Source organism: Corapipo altera, unplaced genomic scaffold, assembly GCF_003945725.1.
Source record: "Corapipo altera isolate COAL_440 unplaced genomic scaffold, ASM394572v1 343, whole genome shotgun sequence".
Classification (NCBI taxonomy): domain Eukaryota; kingdom Metazoa; phylum Chordata; class Aves; order Passeriformes; family Pipridae; genus Corapipo; species Corapipo altera.
In genome coordinates this window covers 5,067,056-5,087,955 of record NW_020884913.1, presented here as the reverse complement: position 1 = coordinate 5,087,955, position 20,900 = coordinate 5,067,056, and the positions used below count along the sequence as shown (strand labels likewise).

The window sequence follows — 20,900 nt, the reverse complement described above, 5'->3', positions numbered from 1 at the left end:
AAATAATTTGATTATTCAGGTTACTAGCAGAGAGCAGGGAAAAGCAGATTATTCTTTTAGTATCTATCTATAATGAAGGGTATTCTGTTCTCTTGTCAAAATCGAAAAAGCTGCTTCAAGTCCCCTGATATGTCTTATTCAGGCATTTCACAGAAACCCTTTTTGTCTTCCTAATTCAATTGAAGCATATTTTGCTGAAAATGTGTCATTGCAAAACAGAAAGTCAAAACATTTTGTTTAGAAAATGTTGAAAGGCAATGTTTTGACTTAAAAAAAAAAAACGAAGCAGAAGAAAAAGAAGGAGCAGACATACTTTTTGGTTGAAACTCCTTGACAGATTTGACCTAAATTCACAACTGGTTTGCAATGATCTCAAGGCATGTTTTTCAGCGAACAAAGGATTCATCTTTTTTAAAAAAAAAAAAAAAAAGAAAAGAGTTGCCCAGGTGAAATCAGGAGACAGTCAGCCCTGATGTATCCTTAGTGGTTTGTATCAACCCTTTGTTGAGTCCCTGCTTCCCATCTTGTGCAGCATCCTGGGGATGCACCTCTTTGGCTGTAAGTTCGCGTCGGAGCGGGATGGCGACACACTGCCCGACAGGAAGAACTTTGACTCCTTGCTCTGGGCTATCGTCACCGTTTTCCAGGTACAAAATGGAAAATGCCACAGCTGATGGGCATTTTTGGGATTGCAAAGAGGCTGAGGTTGTTTTCCAAAGCATCTGGCAGAGCTTAGTGAAGCTCCTTGCCATGGAAAGGGGGTGACCCAAAGCCACAAGTGAAACACGCGGGGGGCTTTCAGACTGTTTTTCTGACTAAATCTGAAAGTTGACGAGGAGGGCCTGCTGAGGCAGGAGGGTCTTGCATTTGCTGGGTGGGTAAAAGTAAGTGTAGTGGGTGAGGATGGAGAGGGGGAGATCAGGACCATTTGCAGTGATATTTTAACAAATAATGGAACCTATTTTAAGCCTGTAGTTGATATGTGCAGTTTTTTGGTTGATATGTGCAGCTCTGGGCTCTGTAACCCTGGGATCTGTGAAGGACTTTGAGTTGTTCTGGCTGACCAAAGGAAAGGTCTGACCAAAGGAAAGGTCTGACCAAAGGAAAGGTCTGACCAATGCAATGTTGCACTCCCTCGTGGCTGGGCCTGTCCCTGGGTGTGGGGGCGAGTCAGGGCAGTTTGCACAGAGTCCTAACCAGTAGCCTGGGAATCACAGTCTCTTGGTCCTATTTCTTCTCTGGCTTACAAGATGACTTGGGCTGGATTTATATTCCTGTGGTTAATTACAGCTACAGTGGATACCCCAGAAATGGGGTGCTTGTCTGGCCTGTCCAGAGCATGGATATCCAGCATGCCATATTCCAGCATCTCCATATTTCTGACACCCTTCCTCTGCAGATTTTGACCCAGGAAGACTGGAACAAGGTCCTTTACAATGGCATGGCATCCACCTCATCCTGGGCTGCTCTCTACTTCATCGCTCTCATGACGTTTGGGAATTATGTTCTCTTTAATCTGCTGGTGGCCATCCTGGTAGAGGGGTTCCAGACAGAGGTAATGTCCTCATGCTCATGCCTTTGCTTTCTTCCAAAGTTTCAGGGCCTCCAGATCCTGAAATTTGATTTCTGAGATGGACAGCAATACCTTGAAAAGAGTGGTATGGGGGAAAAAAAAGTGGGGTAAAATATTAGGTCTTCTTTCTGTTTTTTTAATTCTTTTCCTTTTCTGTAGCCACGGTGCAATTTAATACAGCAAACCCTCTAAATGAAGGGCTTAAATGAAAAGCATTGTTAGCATTAATGCAGGAGTGGGAATTGAGCAGTGAGTCAGGCACTGCGGATGGGATCGCTGCTATGACAGTCTCTTTGAAACAGTTTTCACCACGTTTGTCAGCCAGATTAAAGGCCCCTCCTGAAAACTTACGCAGGCTGGTAAGAGATTAGTGACACGATTATCTTTTTTCATGGTATGCATTCACGGAGCTCTTCCCGTTTCCAGCCCTGCAATGCTCTGCATATTTTAAAGTACATGATTTCTTGTCTCTGCCATCCACTGCCTTGGGCTAGGAGCTTCCATGAGACATCCTGGATTGCTGGAGGCTTTGGGAGACACTTAGGTGTGAACTCAACCTCTTTTTCACCCTGCTGCTGATCCAGCTGTCCAGTGGAGTGAGTGAGCATGTCACCTACTCCCCCTCAGAGTGGGAGACCTGCGGTGCCCACCCGCTCCCTGCAAAAATTGTCCAACTGTTCAAGAACATCCTTAAGGGAAGGGAACTCTTACACGCTGCCCAGGGGGTTGGTTGGAGAGGTAAATGTAAGCTAAAACTCCTCACTGGGTTCTGCTCATATAGGCTGTGCCTTCTACACACTCTCTGATTTTTATTAGCATTCTGGGGTGACTAAATATTATTTAAGATTTGTTGCATGTATATTATAATATCCTACCACCCTATGAACAGAACTGTTTTTATTATCATTACTATTTTTGGAGCAGAGTTTGGAGTTAAATTAATGGAGTCATCCCAGGAGATAGCAAGAAGAAATATTTTTTTTTTTTTTTGTATCGTCTCTCTCCATGTTGGTGCTTTTCTTTTTTTAACTGTTATTGTTGTAGCTGTTCCTGTCTGTAAATCCACTACCACCACTCAGCCAAAGGGAAGATCACTGCCAGGTTCTCCCAAACGGCAAAATGTTCCCTTGCCTGAGTGAGAAGAGGTACAAAGCTCCTTGTCTGCTCATGGTGACAGCTTTGAAACCCAACCTTATTTCTGTCTGGCAAATTGATTCTCTGAAGGTCACCAAAGCGGGACATCACCTGCTGCACTCGCTGTGCAGAGGAAGGGACTCAGCCTTTAAACACAGCAGCTCTTTTGCCAGCCCCTGGCCCTCCAGGGAGGCTGACACCTCTGCTCCTTGGCTCAGCCTGGTTTTCCACGCTGGAGCATTCCTGTGCTCTGCCTGTGCCACGTGCCTCTTCCCTGGGCAGCAGTTTATCCCGCGCTTGCTTTATGGCCAGCTGTGCCACGGTGCAACTCCCTCTAAATTCAGGGACTGGCTTTAATGTGCTGTGGTTTTATTCCAATAACCGTGCCCTTGAGGCTGTGTCTACCCTGGAGCCAGGGAACCGCCTGCAGCACTCCCCAGATTTGCTTTTGGCTGTTTTCTGCAGCAGGGCTGCCCCATCGCCTGCCCCTGTGGCTCCTCTGCCAGCGCAGTGCCGGGCTGGTCCAAGCCAGCTCCCCAATATCTGTGTAAGCTGCAAATGTGCTTTAAGTGCTGTGTAAATCAGGGAGGAACTTCTAATTTGGGAAGGCACTGAGACAGCCTGAAGGCAGTGATGCTTACACCAGTATTGAGGTGACCACAGGGACCAGGATCCAGCACAGCCTCCAAAGACCCAACTGTCTCTGCCAGTCCTGCCTAGCCATGGCAGTTTTAACTAACTTGCATTTTATTTCTCTAATTTGTGACTCTGATTACATTGCTATTTTAAATCTCAGGCTTTGATGATGGCTTTTTAATAATAATCTTCCTTCCACATCCTCGTTATTCTGAGTTCTCCACATTCTTCCAGTAGAATGTGATGGGACCAAGAGGTCCCTCGGCTCAACCCAAGTTTCCTGCAGGAGGCGGGGAGCAAACGTCTCTGGAGGTCAGGAGCCAGCTCTGGCCGTGCTGGTTTATGTTTGTTCAGCTTTGCTGGTGTGTAGCTTTGCGAACAGATCACGTTCTGGTTTTTGCAAGCCAGCACACACAGGATCCTCTCCTAAGCAGAATTAATAGAGAGATCATCTCTCGCTGTAAACAAACCCTGGCGTCTCCCTCCCATGATTGTACTTGACTCTTCTTCTGTGTTGGGTTTGGGTGGGTTTTTTTTTGTTTTGTTTTTCCATTCTCCTTCAGATTTCTGGGCTGAAACACAATCCTAGGGCTGCTGCCTTTATCTCCCTGGTCCTTGAGTGCCTTTCCTCAATCTGCAAGCACCTCGTTAATTTTAGTGCATGGCTTTGCAGCCCCAGTTGCCAGGCAGCAGATGTATATAAGCAGTTGAGAAACTAAAAGGACCTGTTCCAAACTTTAAATATGGAACAATATATTTTGCAGGGTTGAGTTCTTTTTTTTTTTCCCCCTCTTTTCCTTTAATTTGGTAACCTGCTTCTCTCCTGCAAGAGGCACATGCAGGACTTTATGCCACGTCGTTGTTTTTGACCACACATTTCCTGATTTAACTGGAACCTGATGTTGGTGCAGGGAAGGTGAGCAGGGGACTCTGTTTGATCAAGCTGCTAACTGGAAATTGCTGCCTGACCTCTCAGTTCCCTGCCTTAGAGACTTCTCTCTGAGGCAAGGAGTGACTTCTCTTAGTTGGGCATAAGCTCCTCTCCCAAGGGACTTCCTAATAGTATTATCCTCAAAGCGTATTCTTCCATTGGTAATCCTCCCAGTTTGTGTCCCAATATCCCTGTCTGTTTTCACTCATGGGTTTGTTCCTTCCCCTTCTTTGTGCCTCCCTCCCTCCCTGGCACCCCATGTCCTCCAGCCTCTCTTTTTCCCCACAGGACATTTACCTGCATTCTAGAGGTAGCATCCTTGGAGAAATATGGATGTTGACTTCTTCTGGGCTTCCACCAGAGGGAACAGTCCCTTCTCCTGCAGTAGAGATTTTGGATGGTGTTTTTCTTGCATCCCTTGCCTATTGCATTCCTGTCGGTTTTAGTGGGATTTTCCTTGTGAAAGGAAAAGTGTTTCCATCTTTTCTCTTTCAATGGCTTTTCCATGTCTCTCTCTGTTACAAGCAAAGACTTTAAGTGTCCATTGCTCTGCTGGCAAGTCCTTCTTAAAATCTTCATCCCAGCCTAGGCTGGGATGAATTTTGTAACCATTTAGCAACCAGAGGAAAGATCCACTGCCATGGAGGCAAGAAATTAAGCTGGTAGGACAATCTATGCCCTCCTGCTGCAGCATGTGACCTCCTCTGGCCCTGTGGGATGGGTCCAGGCACAGATGCACTGCTGAAAAGTGAGGAACGGTGGGAGGGCTGCCCCTGAGGAAGGGGAAACACAGCAATGTGAAAAATGGTGTGTGCTTTCCAAGTGGGCAGGGAAAGGCTGACTCTTGGCGCTGTGAAATGATGTTGGGGCCGCTGGTGTGGCAAAGCTCCCCAGGACGGGGCTGTGCCCCCCTGCCTGCAGACCCCTGGTTTAAACTGCTGATTTAAATGGGCATCTCCACTAACAGGGCTGAGGAGGGATCTGAACTCACAGCAGATTGTGTGTCTCTCCTTAAATTAGGTATTTCACCTGGCTGCAAGAGCACTGATATTGTGTTAATCAAACATTCATTAAAAGCCTCCGTTGCTGCTTAATGAAGGCGTAATAAATAAAGATGCTATTATAGAGCTGCAAAAAAAAAATAATCATGTTTTCAATAATTAGCTGGTGTTTCATTAGCACAATTATCACTTAGGAGCTGAAGCAAGCTCTGATCGAAACACTTAATTTAAAGGTAAGGATGGTCCCTACAAAGGGCTTTGCTTCACCTTAGATCTTCCCCTCCTTCCCTGTGCTGAGTGGAACGGGGCAGGTGTCCCAGCCTGGCACTCCATCGTGGCCACACACTGCCCTTCTCCCTCTTCCCCTCTCCTTCCCTGCCTCTTCTTGTGTGTTTTTTGATTCCCCATTCAGTCCTGCTGTTGAAACTGTGAAAATTGAACCCCGCCTTCCCCTTCCTCCCCCTCCCTCCCCCCGTTTCTCCTTCAGGAGATCTCCAAGCGAGAAGATGCGAGTGGGCAGTTAAGCTGTATTCAGCTGCCTGTCGACTCGTCGGGGGTATGTACAGCACATCCCACCACCACCATGGTTGTCTCTCTCGTGGTGCCTGGTCACACACTGTGGTGCTGTTCTCATTGTAGTAGCTGTCATCCTTTTGGGGTTTATTTGGGTGTTTTGGGAGTGTTTTTTCTTTTTCTTTCCTTTTTTTGTCACCCTCATTGTCGAGTCAGCCCTGATTTTAAGTCCCTTCCTTCTCTGAGGGAGCCAGGTAAATTAAGGTGGGTGCTTTGGAGTGGCTGATGTGGCTCCAGCCACAGCTTTTGCTGGCCCCTTTCTAGATGCCTGCCCTGGGAAAGGCTCCCCACGAGGCTGTGACAGCCTCTCCATGGCACAGTCACATCCTGGGGACCTCCCTAGGGGTGTGGATGGTGATGCTGATTGCTGAGTGTGCCTGCTGAGGCTCCCTCACGCAGGCGGAGCAGGATGGCCAGGAGTGAAGGGACCTGGAATCAAGCCTGTTTGTGGACACATGTGTGTGGGAGCCCTGTGCTCTGCAGGACAGGGTAAGACGGCAGCAACTGTGCCGTGGTGTGTCCAGAAAGGCTGGTTGGAATGCTGGGATGGCCGACGAGACGCCACGTTACAGCGCAGCCGGGATGTGAAATGGTCCCCTCCAGGTCTGAGGAAGCTGTGGATCTCCAAAGTGCAGCACACCCCAAACCTTACCCTTCTGCCAACCTCCTCTTTCTCTTTACCACTCCCTTCCCTTTCTGTCCTTTCCAAGAAGCCTGACTTTTCCCTCAGCCCAGAAGCCCTTTCCCCTTGTATCCCAGTGTATCAATCCCCTTCGGTACAGGCTGCTTTAGCTGTGGTACCACCTGGTCCACCTTGACGTTCCCTCGTTTCCCGAAAGGATTTTAACTCCCTGTTCTCTCCTAACCCCTTTTCTATCCAGAAAGGCAAACTGGGAGTGCAAGAACAGGTAACGGGCAGCAGCCACGGCTGCGAGATGTTTGCCTGCACCATACTGAGTCTGGCACGTGGTGTTTGGGAGGGGATGTTCACTGTCCTCCAGACATGGGGTTTGGTGCTGGGGAAGGGGGTGGGAAGTCCCCATGTAGCTCTGCTTTTCCCTCTCAGCACACATCTCATTGTGCCCCCTTAAAACTTTCCTTTAGGCTCTTAAAGAGCACTCCAGGAATACAAATCATGTAAAATTCTTCCCGTTATTTATTTCTTTTTAATAACCCATTAGGGAGAATGAGTAATTCCTGGCAGGCCCGCTGACAGGCTGAGCCGGGAGCCTCTGGGGGAACATACCTGGAGCCAGCTGGAGCCCCTGTTCATACAGACACGGGTCTGACTCCAGCAAAGCTCAGGCCAGCCTGACTTTACTGCTCCCCCTTGCAAGGTGCATTCCTGACCTTCTCAGACTGCATCCTGCAGGACGAGCTTCCCTGAATAGCACAGAAGTTCTGGATTGTCAGGAGGGGAAGTTTTGAGCCAACACTTCACGTCACACTCTCTTTTGCCTTGAAAATGTGTCTGAGTGTCCAGTCTGCCTGGAAAAAATATCTTTAACAGTTTAGTGACCCTGTTAAATAGGGGGGCAGTACTGGGGCTCAGCCTTCTGGAGTTTTGCCTAACAATGAGGTGCAGGGCACTGACTTGTGTTGGATCCATCTCTTCCTCCTGTCCCACGCTGGGGTCCTTCTGGGATTTTTCAGTCAACAGGTACCCGAGCACCAAACCTCAGCAGCGCTGGCCAGGGCTCCTGGGGACGCAGCTTAGCCTTGGTGGGGTTTTCTGGGGCTCCTGGGCTCTCACAGCTAAAGTGAGGGTCTGCTTGGCTTCTCCCATCCCAGCATCTTCCCTCTCTTCCCACCTCTCCTCCATTGTGACAGGGCTTGGTGCCCTTTGCCAGAGCAGTGGTTTCAGCTGTGAATCCTCCTCTTTTTGGATGGGTATCGATCGTTCTGGCGAGCACCACTGCCCGTTGGGTGTATCCTGACTATACCACACCCTAAGTGCCTTTCTGCAGTGCCAATGGACAGAATCAGGGTGACACATAGGAACATCCCTGATCGGGTCTGTGCCACAAGACTGAGTGAGAGCCCGGGCACCACGCTGTGAGCACTGGTAAACATCATCTCTCTCTGCCCGAGGATGGGCACCTGTCAGACCAGGCAGCTCTCGCTCAACCCCCGACGTTCGAAATGATACAGCAGAATTTAAACTCCTCAAATGATACAGTGTAAATCCCCAAAACTTCTGCTCCTGTTGTGTGTGGCAGCTGGGAGGGGAACAGCCGCTCATGGCAGTTGGGTTCTGCCACCTGGATCTTCTCTGTGCTGATGGGGCGTCCATCGACACATGCACATGAGTCACATAGGAAATTTGGGGTCTGTTGTGCCCTTTCTGAACCCTGGATTGCTCCATCACTAGAAAGAGCCACACACAGGGAGTTTTAAGACGTGGTGTATAAATTAAGAGAGATTAATAGGGCCATCTTTTGTCCACAAATTGCTCATCGGATATCTGTCCTTTCCTAACATCTGCCCCATGTGCGATTCCAGCAGCAAAAATTAAGCAATGGTTTGGGGTTTTTCTGATCCCTTTCTGGGACCGTGTTTGGAGCCAGAGGCAATCCATCTTCCTGGTAGGAGGTTAATTAGTCTGTGGTATAAACCTGTGCATGCATCATTTTGTGAAAGGTGGTGTTGCATTGTGGTACAAAGTTCAGTGGATCCGTAGGTGTGGTGTTGGAGATGGGAATCCATTTTTGCAGAGGGGTGTCCATGCACTGTGGCCCATAACCCTCTTTGCTGAAGCCCTTTGTTTTGCTCCAGGGTGATGCTTCCAAGTCCGATTCCGAGGGGGATCTCTTTCCCCGCAGCCTGGAAGAGGAGGGAGGACTTAAGAAAAACTTGTCAAATCCAGCCTGTGAGTAATAATCCCAGGAGGATGGGCCCTTCCACAGAAACCTCACTTTGCTGTGAAAACAATGTGTCTGAAAGGAAAAAGCCCTCCTAGAGGGAATGCTGTAATACCAGTTGTGGTTTGCTTGACATTGCAGCAGGCTTGTGGCTTGGGGTGGGATTTTGGGATGCAGACAGGGAGAGGCATGATTGCATTTGAGCTGTAATTTCCCCACCAAGCCTGAGGTCTGGGCTTTTGGGCTGTCACTGCAGGAGGAGCATGCGGAAGGAGGATGGAGGGAGCGGGCATGGGGAAGGAGGTTTCTAGAACTGGAGCTGGTGGGTGTTGGTTTGAGGGTTGAGGGGCCACAGATGACAATCTGCATCTGCTCTTCTCTCTCATTGACACATGATCCCATTGGCACCTGATCCCATTACTGTTTGACATTCCCCTGCCAGGCTGAAGGACGGGATCCCAGCTCTCCAGATGGGCTTTCTGGCCCACATCCCCCTGGTGCTCAGAGCAGAGCCATCCCCACGCAGCCTCTTTGCGTGCCCGAGAGTGGGTTGTAGATGTGCCCCTTGAGGTGTGACGCCTAAAACCCTCTTGTGTCTTCCAGTGATGGCCCTGAGCGACCACCCGGAGCTGAAGAAGAGCCTGACCCCTCCGCTCATCATCCACACCGCTGCCACGCCGATGCCCATGCCCAAGAGTGCCGTGTTCGGGGACGCGGCGCAGGGCTACGAGTCCCGCCGGGCCAGCGGCGTCTCCGTGGACCCCGCCCTCTACGAGCTCAAGTCCCCGGTACTCGCGTCACCTCCTCCTGCGGATGTTCAGTGCGTCCGTGGGGCTGTCCGTCCACCCATCCGCCCCAGCAGCCTGGCACGGGGCGGGTGGCACGGGGCTGACCTCTTCCCTGTCCCTGTCCTTCCCGCAGCCCAGCGCCCGCAGCTCCCCGCACAGTCCCTGGCGTGCCAGCAGCAGCTGGAACAGCCGCCGCTCCAGCTGGAACAGCATCGGCCGGGCCCCCAGCCTCAAACGCCGGGGGCAGAGCGGCGAGCGCAGGTCCCTCCTCTCCGGGGAGGGCAAGGAGAGCTCGGAGGAAGGGGAGAGCTCGGATGAGGAGCACTCCAGCCGGGCCGGCAGCTTCAATGGCTCTTTGCCTCATCGCATGGAGTCGCTGGAAACGAAAGGGTCCTTCGACCTCCAGGATACCCTGCAGGTGCCTTCCCTGTACCGGACCAGCAGCATGCACAGCACACGAACCACTGCCTCCGAGCACCAGGACTGCAATGGGAAGACCTCTCCGGGTCTGCTGCTGCACCAGCTCCACCTGGATGACCCCCACCAGGATGGTGATGACGGTGATGACGAAGGCAACATGGTAAGGAAATGTCACGTGTTCGTTTCGGGCTTTTTTCCTTGACAAAACGATCCTTGTCCCTGTCTTGGGGGCACACAAGAGGGTGCAAAGCAATGGCCTGTTGCAGGGATTAGGTCTCGCCATCACCACCAGACCAGACTGAGAGTCACCCAGGAGGTTTCTGGGCAGTGGATGATGTCAGAAATGGGGTTGGGATCATATCAAGTATTTCAGTGCAGTATCAGATAGCTCATGACGGAGAAATTAGGGCAAAACTCCCCAGGTTCCACTACAACTTACAAAGTGAAGGCTATCTATTGGAAATATATTCTTTTCTGGGTTTATTTTTTCACTGTTTTTCAAAAAAGCCGCAAAACAAAGCAAGTAACTTTCCCTGCTTTCCAACTATTATTCAGTTTTTTGCCCCCACAGCAGCAGCAGACAATTTCTATTGACATCAACAGGCAAGGAAAGGGCAGGGCTTGGCCCTCCATTCCCATGGCAGTGTTAGGCCTGTGGAGATTGTGGTAATTTCGGAGGCTTTGCAATAATTTCCATCTGAAGAGGCATTTTGCCAATGAGCATCTCTTTCATGGGCCTGAAAAGAGCCATTTAGGAAATATTAGCTAAAAAGGCTGTAAGTGCAGGGAAGGACGAGGGTTCCTGGTTGGTTTTTTTTCTTTTTTCACGTGGATGTTTGTATCTTAAGGGGATAAAAGGAATCTGGCTGCTTTTCCAAAGTTGTTTGCATGTCTGGCATGGTGGGGCTTGAGTTGGGCAGCAGGGTGTCACAGTCCTGGCTGTCAGGTGTGTGTTGGGATGTCCCTGGGCCAGTTTTGGAGTGTTCCCTGCTCTTCCAAGGTTGCCTCTTTGTTTGATTATACCTTGTTCTCAGGCTCAAAAATGCGATGGTCTGATGTGTCATCGCCAGGGGGTAACTCTGTTTCTGCTGCTGGAGCACATGGGTTTTGGGTAGAGCCACGTGATGGTAACAGGGGCTGTTCTGAGAACAGGAAAGCGGCAGCTTGTGGACATGATTTCACTGTATTTCACTGAGTTTATTGAATGAAAATGGTATTGGGATCATGTGAAGGGATGCAAAAGCAGCATTTACTCCAGAGTCCTTCTGTTCCTTACGGGAGGAGAAAGGGAGTTAGCGCTGGCAGAATGGAGTCACTCAGCCATGAACTCCCTTTAAAAAAAGCCATTATCCCATTACATCTCCAGCATGGATCCTCAGCCTGGGATTTTTACTGATTGTCTTAACCTGCTTTTTACCTTCCATAGAATAAATTAAATTTTTAAGAGAAGGAGCAGCAATTATTTTTGGAAAAAAACACCATTAAAAGTGATCAAGAGACTATGCTTTTTATTGCTAGCTAGGGATTTTATTTTTTTTTTCGTGCTCCAACATCTGCTGCTTTTTACAGCTCACCTGGTCCAAACATCCCACTGGTCCCTTCCTTTCTGCCCACAGCATCACAAGCCAGCAGCCCCCCTTGTGGTGGATGTGGTGTGGTGGGACTTGTCCCTCCTCTCCCATCCCACCCAGTCCCCATCCCCAGCCACTGCTGACAATAATCTGTTGAATAAGATTTTTAATCTTTATTACAGCAGCTACTTTTAGTATAAACCAAATGTCATCCTCCATGTACCGAGGTCTGGCCACAGAGGGTTAGACCAAAGATCCCTCAATCCCCTCCCATACAATGGTCAGAAGGAAATGCCTGGGCTTGGAATAGACAAAATAGGATAAGTGAATTGTGCCCCAGCCCATGGTATGGCCACAACTTGGACACCAGCAGCTGACTGGTGCCTTTCCCCACGCTCCAAAATGTGTCTTCACTGCAAATCACTAAACCAAATGGATTAGAAAATATTACTCAGATTAGCAAAATGAGCCCTTGGGTTGTGGACCTTCCCTTTGGGATTCCCTCCTGACATTTAGGGAGGATACTTTGCCCCTAAATCAGCCTTGACAAAGTCAGTGGAGAAAAAAAATGGCATTATAAATGGAAAAAATGAGATATAAAACTGCCCAGCAACAAAAGAAGAGAAGAGCTCAACTGTTACTCAGATCAAAGTAATCCTAAATATGCCCTTCTGCATCAAAGCTTCACATCCCTCCTTGCTGCCTGGTTTTGATTGCCTCTGTGCAGAAATTAAAGGAAGTGCAAACGCTTCGTCTGGATTTCCCAGGCTCCCACTATATTAGTGCTGCTCCACTGCCTTCAATGAGTTTATTCTGAATTTCCATCCCTCTGAGGGGAGCAGAATCAGGCCCCTGACAGCTCTGCTCCCCAGAAGTATGGAATCACTGCAGACAAGGAGAAATGTCACAGAGAGAGCAATCCGCTGCCTGCTTGGGTTCATGTGGCTGTGACCAGGATCAGGGATCTGCTGCCAGGTCTTTGTTGTTTCTGACTGCTGGATTTTGGATGGTTTTGGGTGCTTTCCACCGAAATTGCTGTGTGCTCAGAGCTGAAAGTGAGGGAAATATTGAATATGCAACCAAATGTGTCCCCTGTTCTCCAAAACCTCATTACATTTTGTGATTGCAGCTCCTTTCCCTTTGCCTATTCCACTTTTTCTCTGTGGTGTGCGGTCCAGCCACTCCCAAACTCTCTCAGCCTGTCCCTGCTGCATATTAAAATTAAATAATCAGGTCCCGAGTGCCTCCGTGCAGCTTCCAGCTTGCCTGGAGGTCCACTGCTGCTCACAGAGCGTTTTTCAGCAGTTCCCCCATCCTTATAATAAATCTTTTATAAATCTAAACCTCTCCCTTACTCTGAGGAGTGCATCAGTCATCTTTTAATGCCAACTGCCTTTCATCCTGCCCTCAGAAGTGCATTACTATCTGAAATTCCTTAAAAAAAAGCAGCTATTTATCAGCAGCTCTTGTTGCTGTAGGATTGAGTGGCTCCATTCCCACTGCTGCCTGTTAGCACCCAGAACCTCCCCGTGTCCTGACCCCTGTGGTGGGTTTGGGGGGCCTTACCCAGGGAGATTTTTTTTTTCTAAGTCACTGGCAACTGAATTAAAGGGTAGTTTTCTTCTCACATCTTTATTCATCCCATCCAGGTGTGTTTTATGAACAAATAGATATGATTTGAGCCACATAATTGATGTATCACTTTGAACATAATGCAGACTTAAACGGCAATCAGCCCGATTGTCAACACTCGGAGCCTGCCTGCACCTTGCTGGGAAAGCATTGGATGGGGCTTAGCCTAGAAACACTCAGGGTTTATTTCACAAATATCTTACATTTGGCTCAAATTAACTGAACTGTGCTGTTCCACTAGTGGAAATCTGGAGTAATTCCTTGGAGTTTAGATTTCTGGGGATGTACTTGGCCCCGCACGGAGCAGCCGGGCTGCAGCCCCGGCCGAGCCCCAGTGCTTGCCCTTAATCTAACCCACTGAATAGAGAGACATGATGGAAGATCACTTTTTGCCTTTGTTATCTGATTTAGCCCATGAACTGCGAGCTGCAACAATTAGCCAAACCCCAAAATATCTTTGGCATTAAAATTGGACAAAAGGAATATAAAGAAGCATTCTGTGCTGCTGACGCATTACCATTCACTACAAATCCCCTTGATAAATACCAGAACTGCTTTGAATAAGAGATACTTCTGGAAACCTTCCAGCTCACAAAATGAACTGGACCGAGTTGCATCTATTACTCTGTGTCCAGAGGCTGGGGTAGCAGTCACTGTTCTCACCACAACTTTGAGCAGACACCCAATTTTTATCCATTTATTTACCTTTGTTAAATCTATGGATAATTAAACTAACTAGGCTGCTTGAAGGGATAACACAACCCCAAGGATGCATGCTCTATTAAATACAGTTTAGAGAGAAGGGAGCAGTTCTGACTCCTTGCCTGCAGCTGGAAAAGGGATGTGAGAACATCCAAGACAACCAAAACCCTGCTGGTGTGTGGTGGCGTGGTCTGTGTGTGTGTAGAAGTGGAGAGAAGGATAGATGGCTGGAGGAACAGGGTAAAAAGATTTTGCTTTTTTTGTTTGTTTGTTGTTCTAACTTTTCTTCTTATTTTCCCGAGATGATTTTTGTTTTCTGAAGGGTTCAGGTTGTCACTGAGGGCTTTCATTAAAACAGACACCACAATAGTTACTCCTCATCACTAATGAGACCCTTGACTGGTTGCCTATAGGAACAGAAAATGCTTGCTCCACTCCACTCAATTACCCTAACAAATCCCATTTTTAACAATCCAGACTACTCCAAGTGTGAACAGTTTGACTCCAAATGAATCCCCCCTCCCTGTTTTTCCAAGGTGAAATAAATGAAAGTGCCTCAGTCCCGGAGTGTGGGTGCTCCTGGGGTGTAAGTGGTGATTCCTACACTGTCCTTCACACCCCTCTACATCCTCATGACCCTGAACATCTATAGAAGAAGCTTCAAAGAGCCAGTGCAGGCACATTCCCAGGTCTGCCCATCCAAGCTTAGGTGGTAGCAGAGAAATGCGGGTAATGAAAGAGCAAGGATTGGTTTTTATTTATCTGCAAATGCAAAGCGCTGAGGTGACATTGCACACACCAATCTGTGCATTTCTCTTCTGGTGCTTCCATGTGGAAGGGCTGGGAAAGCCTTGGTGTGGTGGGAAGGATGTTGGTTTGGCTTTTAGGTGTTGTCCGTGCACAGGGTGCTAATGCTGCAATGTCAGTGGGATTAAAGATCCTGACTTTCCCTCAGAGACCTGTGAATGAGAAAGTAATAAACCCAAGTCAGAGGCTGTTGCAGCTGAGATGAGTCTTCCCCTCAGCATCCACTTTTTGATGTCTTCATTTGACTTTTTGGCTAAGGCTTTTGCAGTCTGCCCTCCTGACCTGAAACGACCTTGCCGACAGTCTATAGCAGAAGTATTCGTGGCTGAGGATGTGCCGTGGTTTCAAGTAGGAATTAATTTGTGGGAATTGGATGGCCCATGTTCATGCAGGTCAGGCTGGCCACGATGTTCCCTTCTGGCTTTATAATCTCCCATCTAATCTGTTCATGCTGAATGAGAGGCAGATGCTTGCCATTGTGTTCCTGGACCAAAACTCGGGTCTCAAATGATTTCTTTAGCTTTCCAGAAGTGCACGGACACAGAGCTTGCCCCAGCCAGCAGCAGGAATCCATCCCTTGCTCCTCTTATAACCTCTGACTTAAGCAGGCTATATTCTTTTAAAAAACTCAAACAACTAAAAAACCACACAAAAATACCACAAAAAAAGATTTAGGCAAGCATCTGATGAGTATCTGGAGGGACTGAGGCTGATCAGAGCGGGTTATCAGTCCTTTGGGCAAGGGTTTTATTTATCATGTTTGTCCTCTTGGATAACCATGTGCCAGACACAGTTACTGTGTGTGAAGGAAGAAGCAAGACTGAACCCTGTGAGCTCATGGGGCTGGCACAGTCCTTACATGGCTGCCAGAGCTCCTTCCCCTGCCCAGCGGAGGCTTTTTTGGGGAGATCATTTTATTTCAGCTTTACTGAGCACTTAGAGATATGTGTTTAGTGAAAAACTGCCCCGAGTCCTTCACTTGGAAGTTTTGGAGGTTTGTTGTTTTGACAGTTCTGTGTTTTCCTCCTGGTCTGTATGTTTTCCTCCTAGAGCAAAAGGGACCGTATGAAGGCCTGGATACGGGCACGGCTCCCCACCTGCTGCAAAGAGAGAGACTCCTGGTCCATCTACATCTTCGCCCCTCACTCCAGGTAAGACAGGCCTCTGGGGCAGTTGTGGTGTGCTGGGCATGGATGCCCTTGTTACAGTGGCTCACCTGCCCATCTATCCCAGATGGGTCTCTATATGTCAGTCCACAGAACTTCCAACCCTTCCCCTGCCCCAGCACGAGGTCAGGGTGAGACAACAAACAGCTGCTGGCTGCAGAGAGCCCTGGCATAGGAGTGTCCAGTTGAAACCCATAGCCCAGGGCATGGCTGCAGATTCATCAGATTCATCCTTCACTTTGACAGTGATGCCAGCGTTCTGCAAGTTTGTCACTTGGCATCATGGGGAGTTTGCAGCAGGGGGGAGAGGTGCTGCATTAAGCAGAAATATCTGAATTTGCCCCTGCCACACAACCTGTACCACAGCAAGGGGTGGTCCTTGACCTCCCCAACCTGCCTCTCCGCTGGAATTCTCTGTCCTCCCACTTCCCTTCCTTCCTCTCCCAGGGAAGCCCCTCTCCTTGCCTGCAGGCTCCCAGTTCTGCCCTCCCCAAAGCCTGGCCATGCCGGGGCCATCCGCGCTCCGTGCTCCCCCACACACTCCTCTGGACACGCACCCACGCGCAGGGAGGGTTCCCCATGCTCGAGCCAGAGGGCCCTGGACGGTGTTCAGGTTCATTCATACAAAGATTAGAGAGATTTTCAGAAACAGACTTTGGGAAATGTAATACGGTATTATAAATCCTGGGTCAGTGTACAGCCATCTGTCACAATAAATAGCTTCTGTCCCTTTGTTCTGTGTGCGCTCAACCCTCACGGGCTCACTGGGAGTATTTCTTCCTTTATTTAAGCTAAACCTGAGCACTAGGAGCCCAGGTAGGGGGTTGAATCCAAACCTGGCCGTGTGTCCGAGTTGTGGAAGCAGCTGCTCCATTCCAAGTGAGCCAAACTCCCCTACAAACATTACCAGGGCTTGAAACTTGTGGCCCAGTTCTGCAGCTCAGATCCTTTTCTGTTCCCACCCCTATCTGCTCGCAGCGTGTGGCTCTGCCAGGGAGGGGATTGGGAGATTGGAGCTCATCTGCTTTGCAAACGGAGCACCCGATTCCCCTGCCGTGCATCGAGCTGCTGCGTGTCTCCCCAGCCAGTCGAGCATTAATAGCTACTCTGTGTCTATTTTTTTTTTTTTTTTCTTTCTCGGCAGATTCCGTCTGATGTGCAATAAAATCATCACTCACAAGATGTTTGATCATGTCGTCTTGGTGATCATTTTCCTGAACTGCATTACCATTGCCATGGAACGGCCCAAAATTGAGCCTCACAGTGCTGTGAGTTTCTGAGGTTAAGGTTTTCCTGTGCTCCTTGTGGAGCAAACACCCGTGGTTTGGACCCCACTGGTGTGCACTTGGTCTCACTTTCTTCTTCTTTTTAAAATGGGAAGCTTCCAACACCTCCTGTGTATCCTTTGAATTAGTTACAGCAACTGTACTGGTGCCTACCTAGCCTCATTTCAAAGCACAAGAGCAGAGCTTATGGCCTGCAATGTATCCAGTATCCCATTTCTGGAATTATGATCAAGGTTTTAACACATGACATAGCATGACATCTGTCTCAGTTTCCTTCTCTGAGAAACCTTCAAACACTTTTCCTCTCTCAACACAATGTTCGCTTCTTCCATCTGTTCCCCACGGGCACGTATGTGTGGTGCGAAGGGAATGGGGAAAACTGTTCATTTCATACTCCTCTCTCCCCTTTGTGTATCAGCTTTGTTGTGACACCAGAAAAACTGAATTGATACAGGCACTGTAATGCCAGTTCCCTGAACTGCTTTGTTTTAGTACACTACGTAAGGATCCCTGAAACCAGACCCTCACAGCACCAACATCCATCAATCAGAGGGGCAGAGTCATCCTACTGCTCTTCTATTTTAGCATAGATTGTGGCTGAGATGCACTGGGCTCTTGCTGGTGTATCGCACAAGACTGCTCATATCACAATTGTAAAGAATCCTGGTTTGTTGATGTAGGCGTGTCAGGCTGTTCATTTTTGTGGATCGTCAACTAAGACCTCAAAACTGGAGTCTTGGCTGCTCTGTGCCTATTTTAAGCATTCCCTAGTAGTCCCCCTTACTGTAACAGTTTGCCCAGCAGTCCCTCCCCTAAATCCATTTTTTCTTTCAGTTACCATGCAGTCATGGTGCATCAACTCGCAGCTGCAGGAAGAGGGCAGGGCTCCCTGCCAGCCAATCTAGCAGGGGAAGTCACCCTGCTGCTGCCCAAATGGGCAACCCTGAGAATGTCCCTTTAAATCCCAGATGTTTCTTTGGAGCCCCTTGCTGTGACCTCTGAGAGTCACAAGTCACCAAGGCTGGTTCTGAAAAGAGCTGTTGTTACACAAGGATGAAGGGAATGGGGTGACACGTGTAAGTCAGGAGTCCGCAGCAAAGAGCTGTAGCACCCAAACCCGATACTTCATACAGGAGAGGAGCAGGAGCTGTGGTGTCCCCTGGTATTGGGAGAGTGCAGAGAGGAAAGGAGACAGGGACTGATGTGAGCTTAATCACCACCAGGTTATAACCAAGAGAACTAAAACGGGTCCAGGGCTGGACTGAGCTGGACCATGGTCTGGGAGCAGCAGAGGAGAAGGGGGATGCTGAGCGGTGGGGCAGAGGAGCCAGGAGCAGTGCACGGGCCCTGCCTGTGCTGATGGAGCTCTCATCTGGAAACCGAGAGAGTTAGTTTAGGTTGAGTTGTTTAAAATAATTGTTCTTTGCTTCCCTGAGCTGTGGATTTTCTAACTGCTTCAAGCGAGTTCTCTTCCCCTGTCCCAGTTTCAGCTGGCTTATCAGAACAGGGGATTCTGTTGCTACCCAGCACACGCTCCCCACTGCAGAGTGCACGACATGGGCTGGGGAGATTATCCTTCGAAACAGCCACGCGCTTGCCAGGGAGGGATGCAATATCCTCAGTCTCTCCTCCACACTATTGCTGTTTTATCTCCAGCTCCACAAGCAGGTCCCTACTCTCTCCCTCCTGCCCACTGCCTGCCCCTCTATAGCAGTCTTTTGTGTGGCAGTCAGCTAACGACCAGAGATGTTTCCTATCACAGCTCATACAATCACAGTGCAGGTCTAGGACCTAATTAATTATGGACCTGCTATGGAAACAAGCTGCTGTGTGGTTCCTGAGTCACTTTCAGTAAATCATGATATGGCAAGAGAGAGAGTTGCCAAGGTGTTTTGTCTTGGTTAAATTGCATCTCATTTTGAGCGAGAGATCTGCATCTCTTATGGGACTGCTCTGTAGAGAGCGGCAGAAATAAATCCAAAATTGTTATTATTAGAACTGGGGCCAGTTGAATTGTATGCACACATGCATACATGCACACACATCATCTTTTCTCCAACCTCCATCTTCTGCTGTCCATTTCTCAGTACAGGCAATCAGAGGTGGTTCAGGGATTAGGGAAAAGTGTAATTTATTTAATGATCATCATTAAAAAGATAGGTTTCTGCTAACTACAGATAGGGAACCAGTCCATGGTCTCATCTGTAATCACTAGCTGCAATTGCAGAGCAGTGGCAGCGAGGATGGTATGGTCTGGTGGATAGCACAGGGGACTGGGAGATGTGGCTGTTGGGCCTCACGCCAGGTCTAACCCGCGGCTTTGGGCAAGAGAATCAACCTTTTGGGGGCAGATCTCAGCTTGCATAAAACCCCAGAGCTTTTCTGGCTTCACTGGAGCTGTGACAACTCATGCCAGCTGCACTTCAGCGTCCCACGGATCCTGCTGCCTCACAGCTCAGCCACTCTAATATTGACTTAATTTCTGGGAGAATTGGGAGCTCAGTGATATTTACACTGTGCAGTGACGTCTGCAGGTGAGGGGCAGGTAGAGATTTGTCAAGCATGTTTCAAGGGGGACATATCTTCCTGTTACTGCAGGGGAGGTTGGAACTGGGGGCATATAGGGGGATTTTAGAGGCAGATGCCGACGGCTGCCCCTGTCCATGGTGCTGACAGAGAGCTGGGTACTGGCAGGGCTGAACCATGAGAAGTGTTATTGTCTAAATATTTGGATTTTTATCTCTTTGTGAGCAAACAGTCCGAGGCTTGTTTCACACAGAAGCTGGAGAACAGTTATCAACTGCCTAAATATGCATGGGGAGATGTACAGCTGCAGAGAGCAGGCTATAAAATACTGTCTCTCATTTTCTTTTTCGTAGGAACGGATTTTCCTAACACTCTCCAACTACATCTTTACAGTCATCTTCCTGACTGAGATGACAGTTAAGGTAAATGAATTTGGAGATAAGTGTGCCTGCATTATATTAGTGATCTTTTATTACGGTGGACTCACAAAACCCCTAGGTCTACCAGCTGTGAGTGAGGTGTATATTTTCCTCATCTGAATCATATTCAAATACCCACCACATGCCTTATTCTGAGCACGTTTTACATCAGAACAATTTCACTGAAGTTCCTCTTGATTTACACCATTATATGAGCAATGGGATCCTTCAAATCAGCAATCCTTCCCTATTCAGCAAAGCTCTTGGAGCACACGCTTAACTTCAACCATGCATGTAAGTCCCATTGTCTTCAACAACCAGTTGTCCTCAACAACCTAAGCCTCTGTGTGCTTTCCTGAGGAGGGAGAGACTTAAGCACGTTGAAACACTTTGCTGGATTTGAGGCAGGAGGCTCAGAAACCCATTGCTGTAAATCTCTCTTGTGTAATTCATAATCATCTCGCTGAACAATTGCTCTTTCTTTGGAAAGTTTCTCTAGTTTCTTTATTTTCAAAGCTTGTACATGATTGCTTCAGGTCAGCCACTCTGAACCTTCTCCCCTGCAGTCTATAGGAATAAAATGTGATCAAATTTTTTTTGTACCAGAGCTGAACGTTTTAAGAACAGTTTTGTGCAGGTACGTTTATCTACATTAAAAGTACATCAGCTCTAAGGGACAACCTGGGGTGTGTCTGCAGTGGTATTTTCATAATTCATTCAATAGAACACTTTGCTGGTTTGGCTAATTAGGCTTCTATACTGGGAAGCAAATGGACTCACAGACTTGTATCTGTAAATAATGCGTTCTCAGCAGGTTGCTAAGTGGAACAAACATATTGCATGTGATACTCATAATTTGTTGCAACTTGGTGTC

General features: G+C 48.4%; 1 protein-coding gene across 19 annotated transcripts in view; it reads left to right on the top strand.

Annotated features, from left to right (window-relative positions):
- CACNA1G (calcium voltage-gated channel subunit alpha1 G) overlaps positions 1–20,900 on the top strand; it is a 145,896-nt gene that overhangs the window by 80,063 nt on the left and 44,933 nt on the right. For 9 of the 19 annotated variants that reach the window (XM_027654360.1, XM_027654354.1, XM_027654357.1 and 6 more), the window contains exons 13-22: positions 533–647; positions 1,400–1,555; positions 5,763–5,831; positions 6,730–6,756; positions 8,624–8,717; positions 9,313–9,497; positions 9,631–10,077; positions 15,680–15,780; positions 16,940–17,063; positions 19,961–20,029. In XM_027654360.1, coding sequence (XP_027510161.1) covers positions 533–647; positions 1,400–1,555; positions 5,763–5,831; positions 6,730–6,756; positions 8,624–8,717; positions 9,313–9,497; positions 9,631–10,077; positions 15,680–15,780; positions 16,940–17,063; positions 19,961–20,029 — 1,387 coding nt within the window. The remainder of the gene's footprint in view (positions 1–532; positions 648–1,399; positions 1,556–5,762; positions 5,832–6,729; positions 6,757–8,623; positions 8,718–9,312; positions 9,498–9,630; positions 10,078–15,679; positions 15,781–16,939; positions 17,064–19,960; positions 20,030–20,900) is intronic. The other 10 variants (XM_027654363.1, XM_027654356.1, XM_027654361.1 and 7 more) reach the window with 3 other exon arrangements.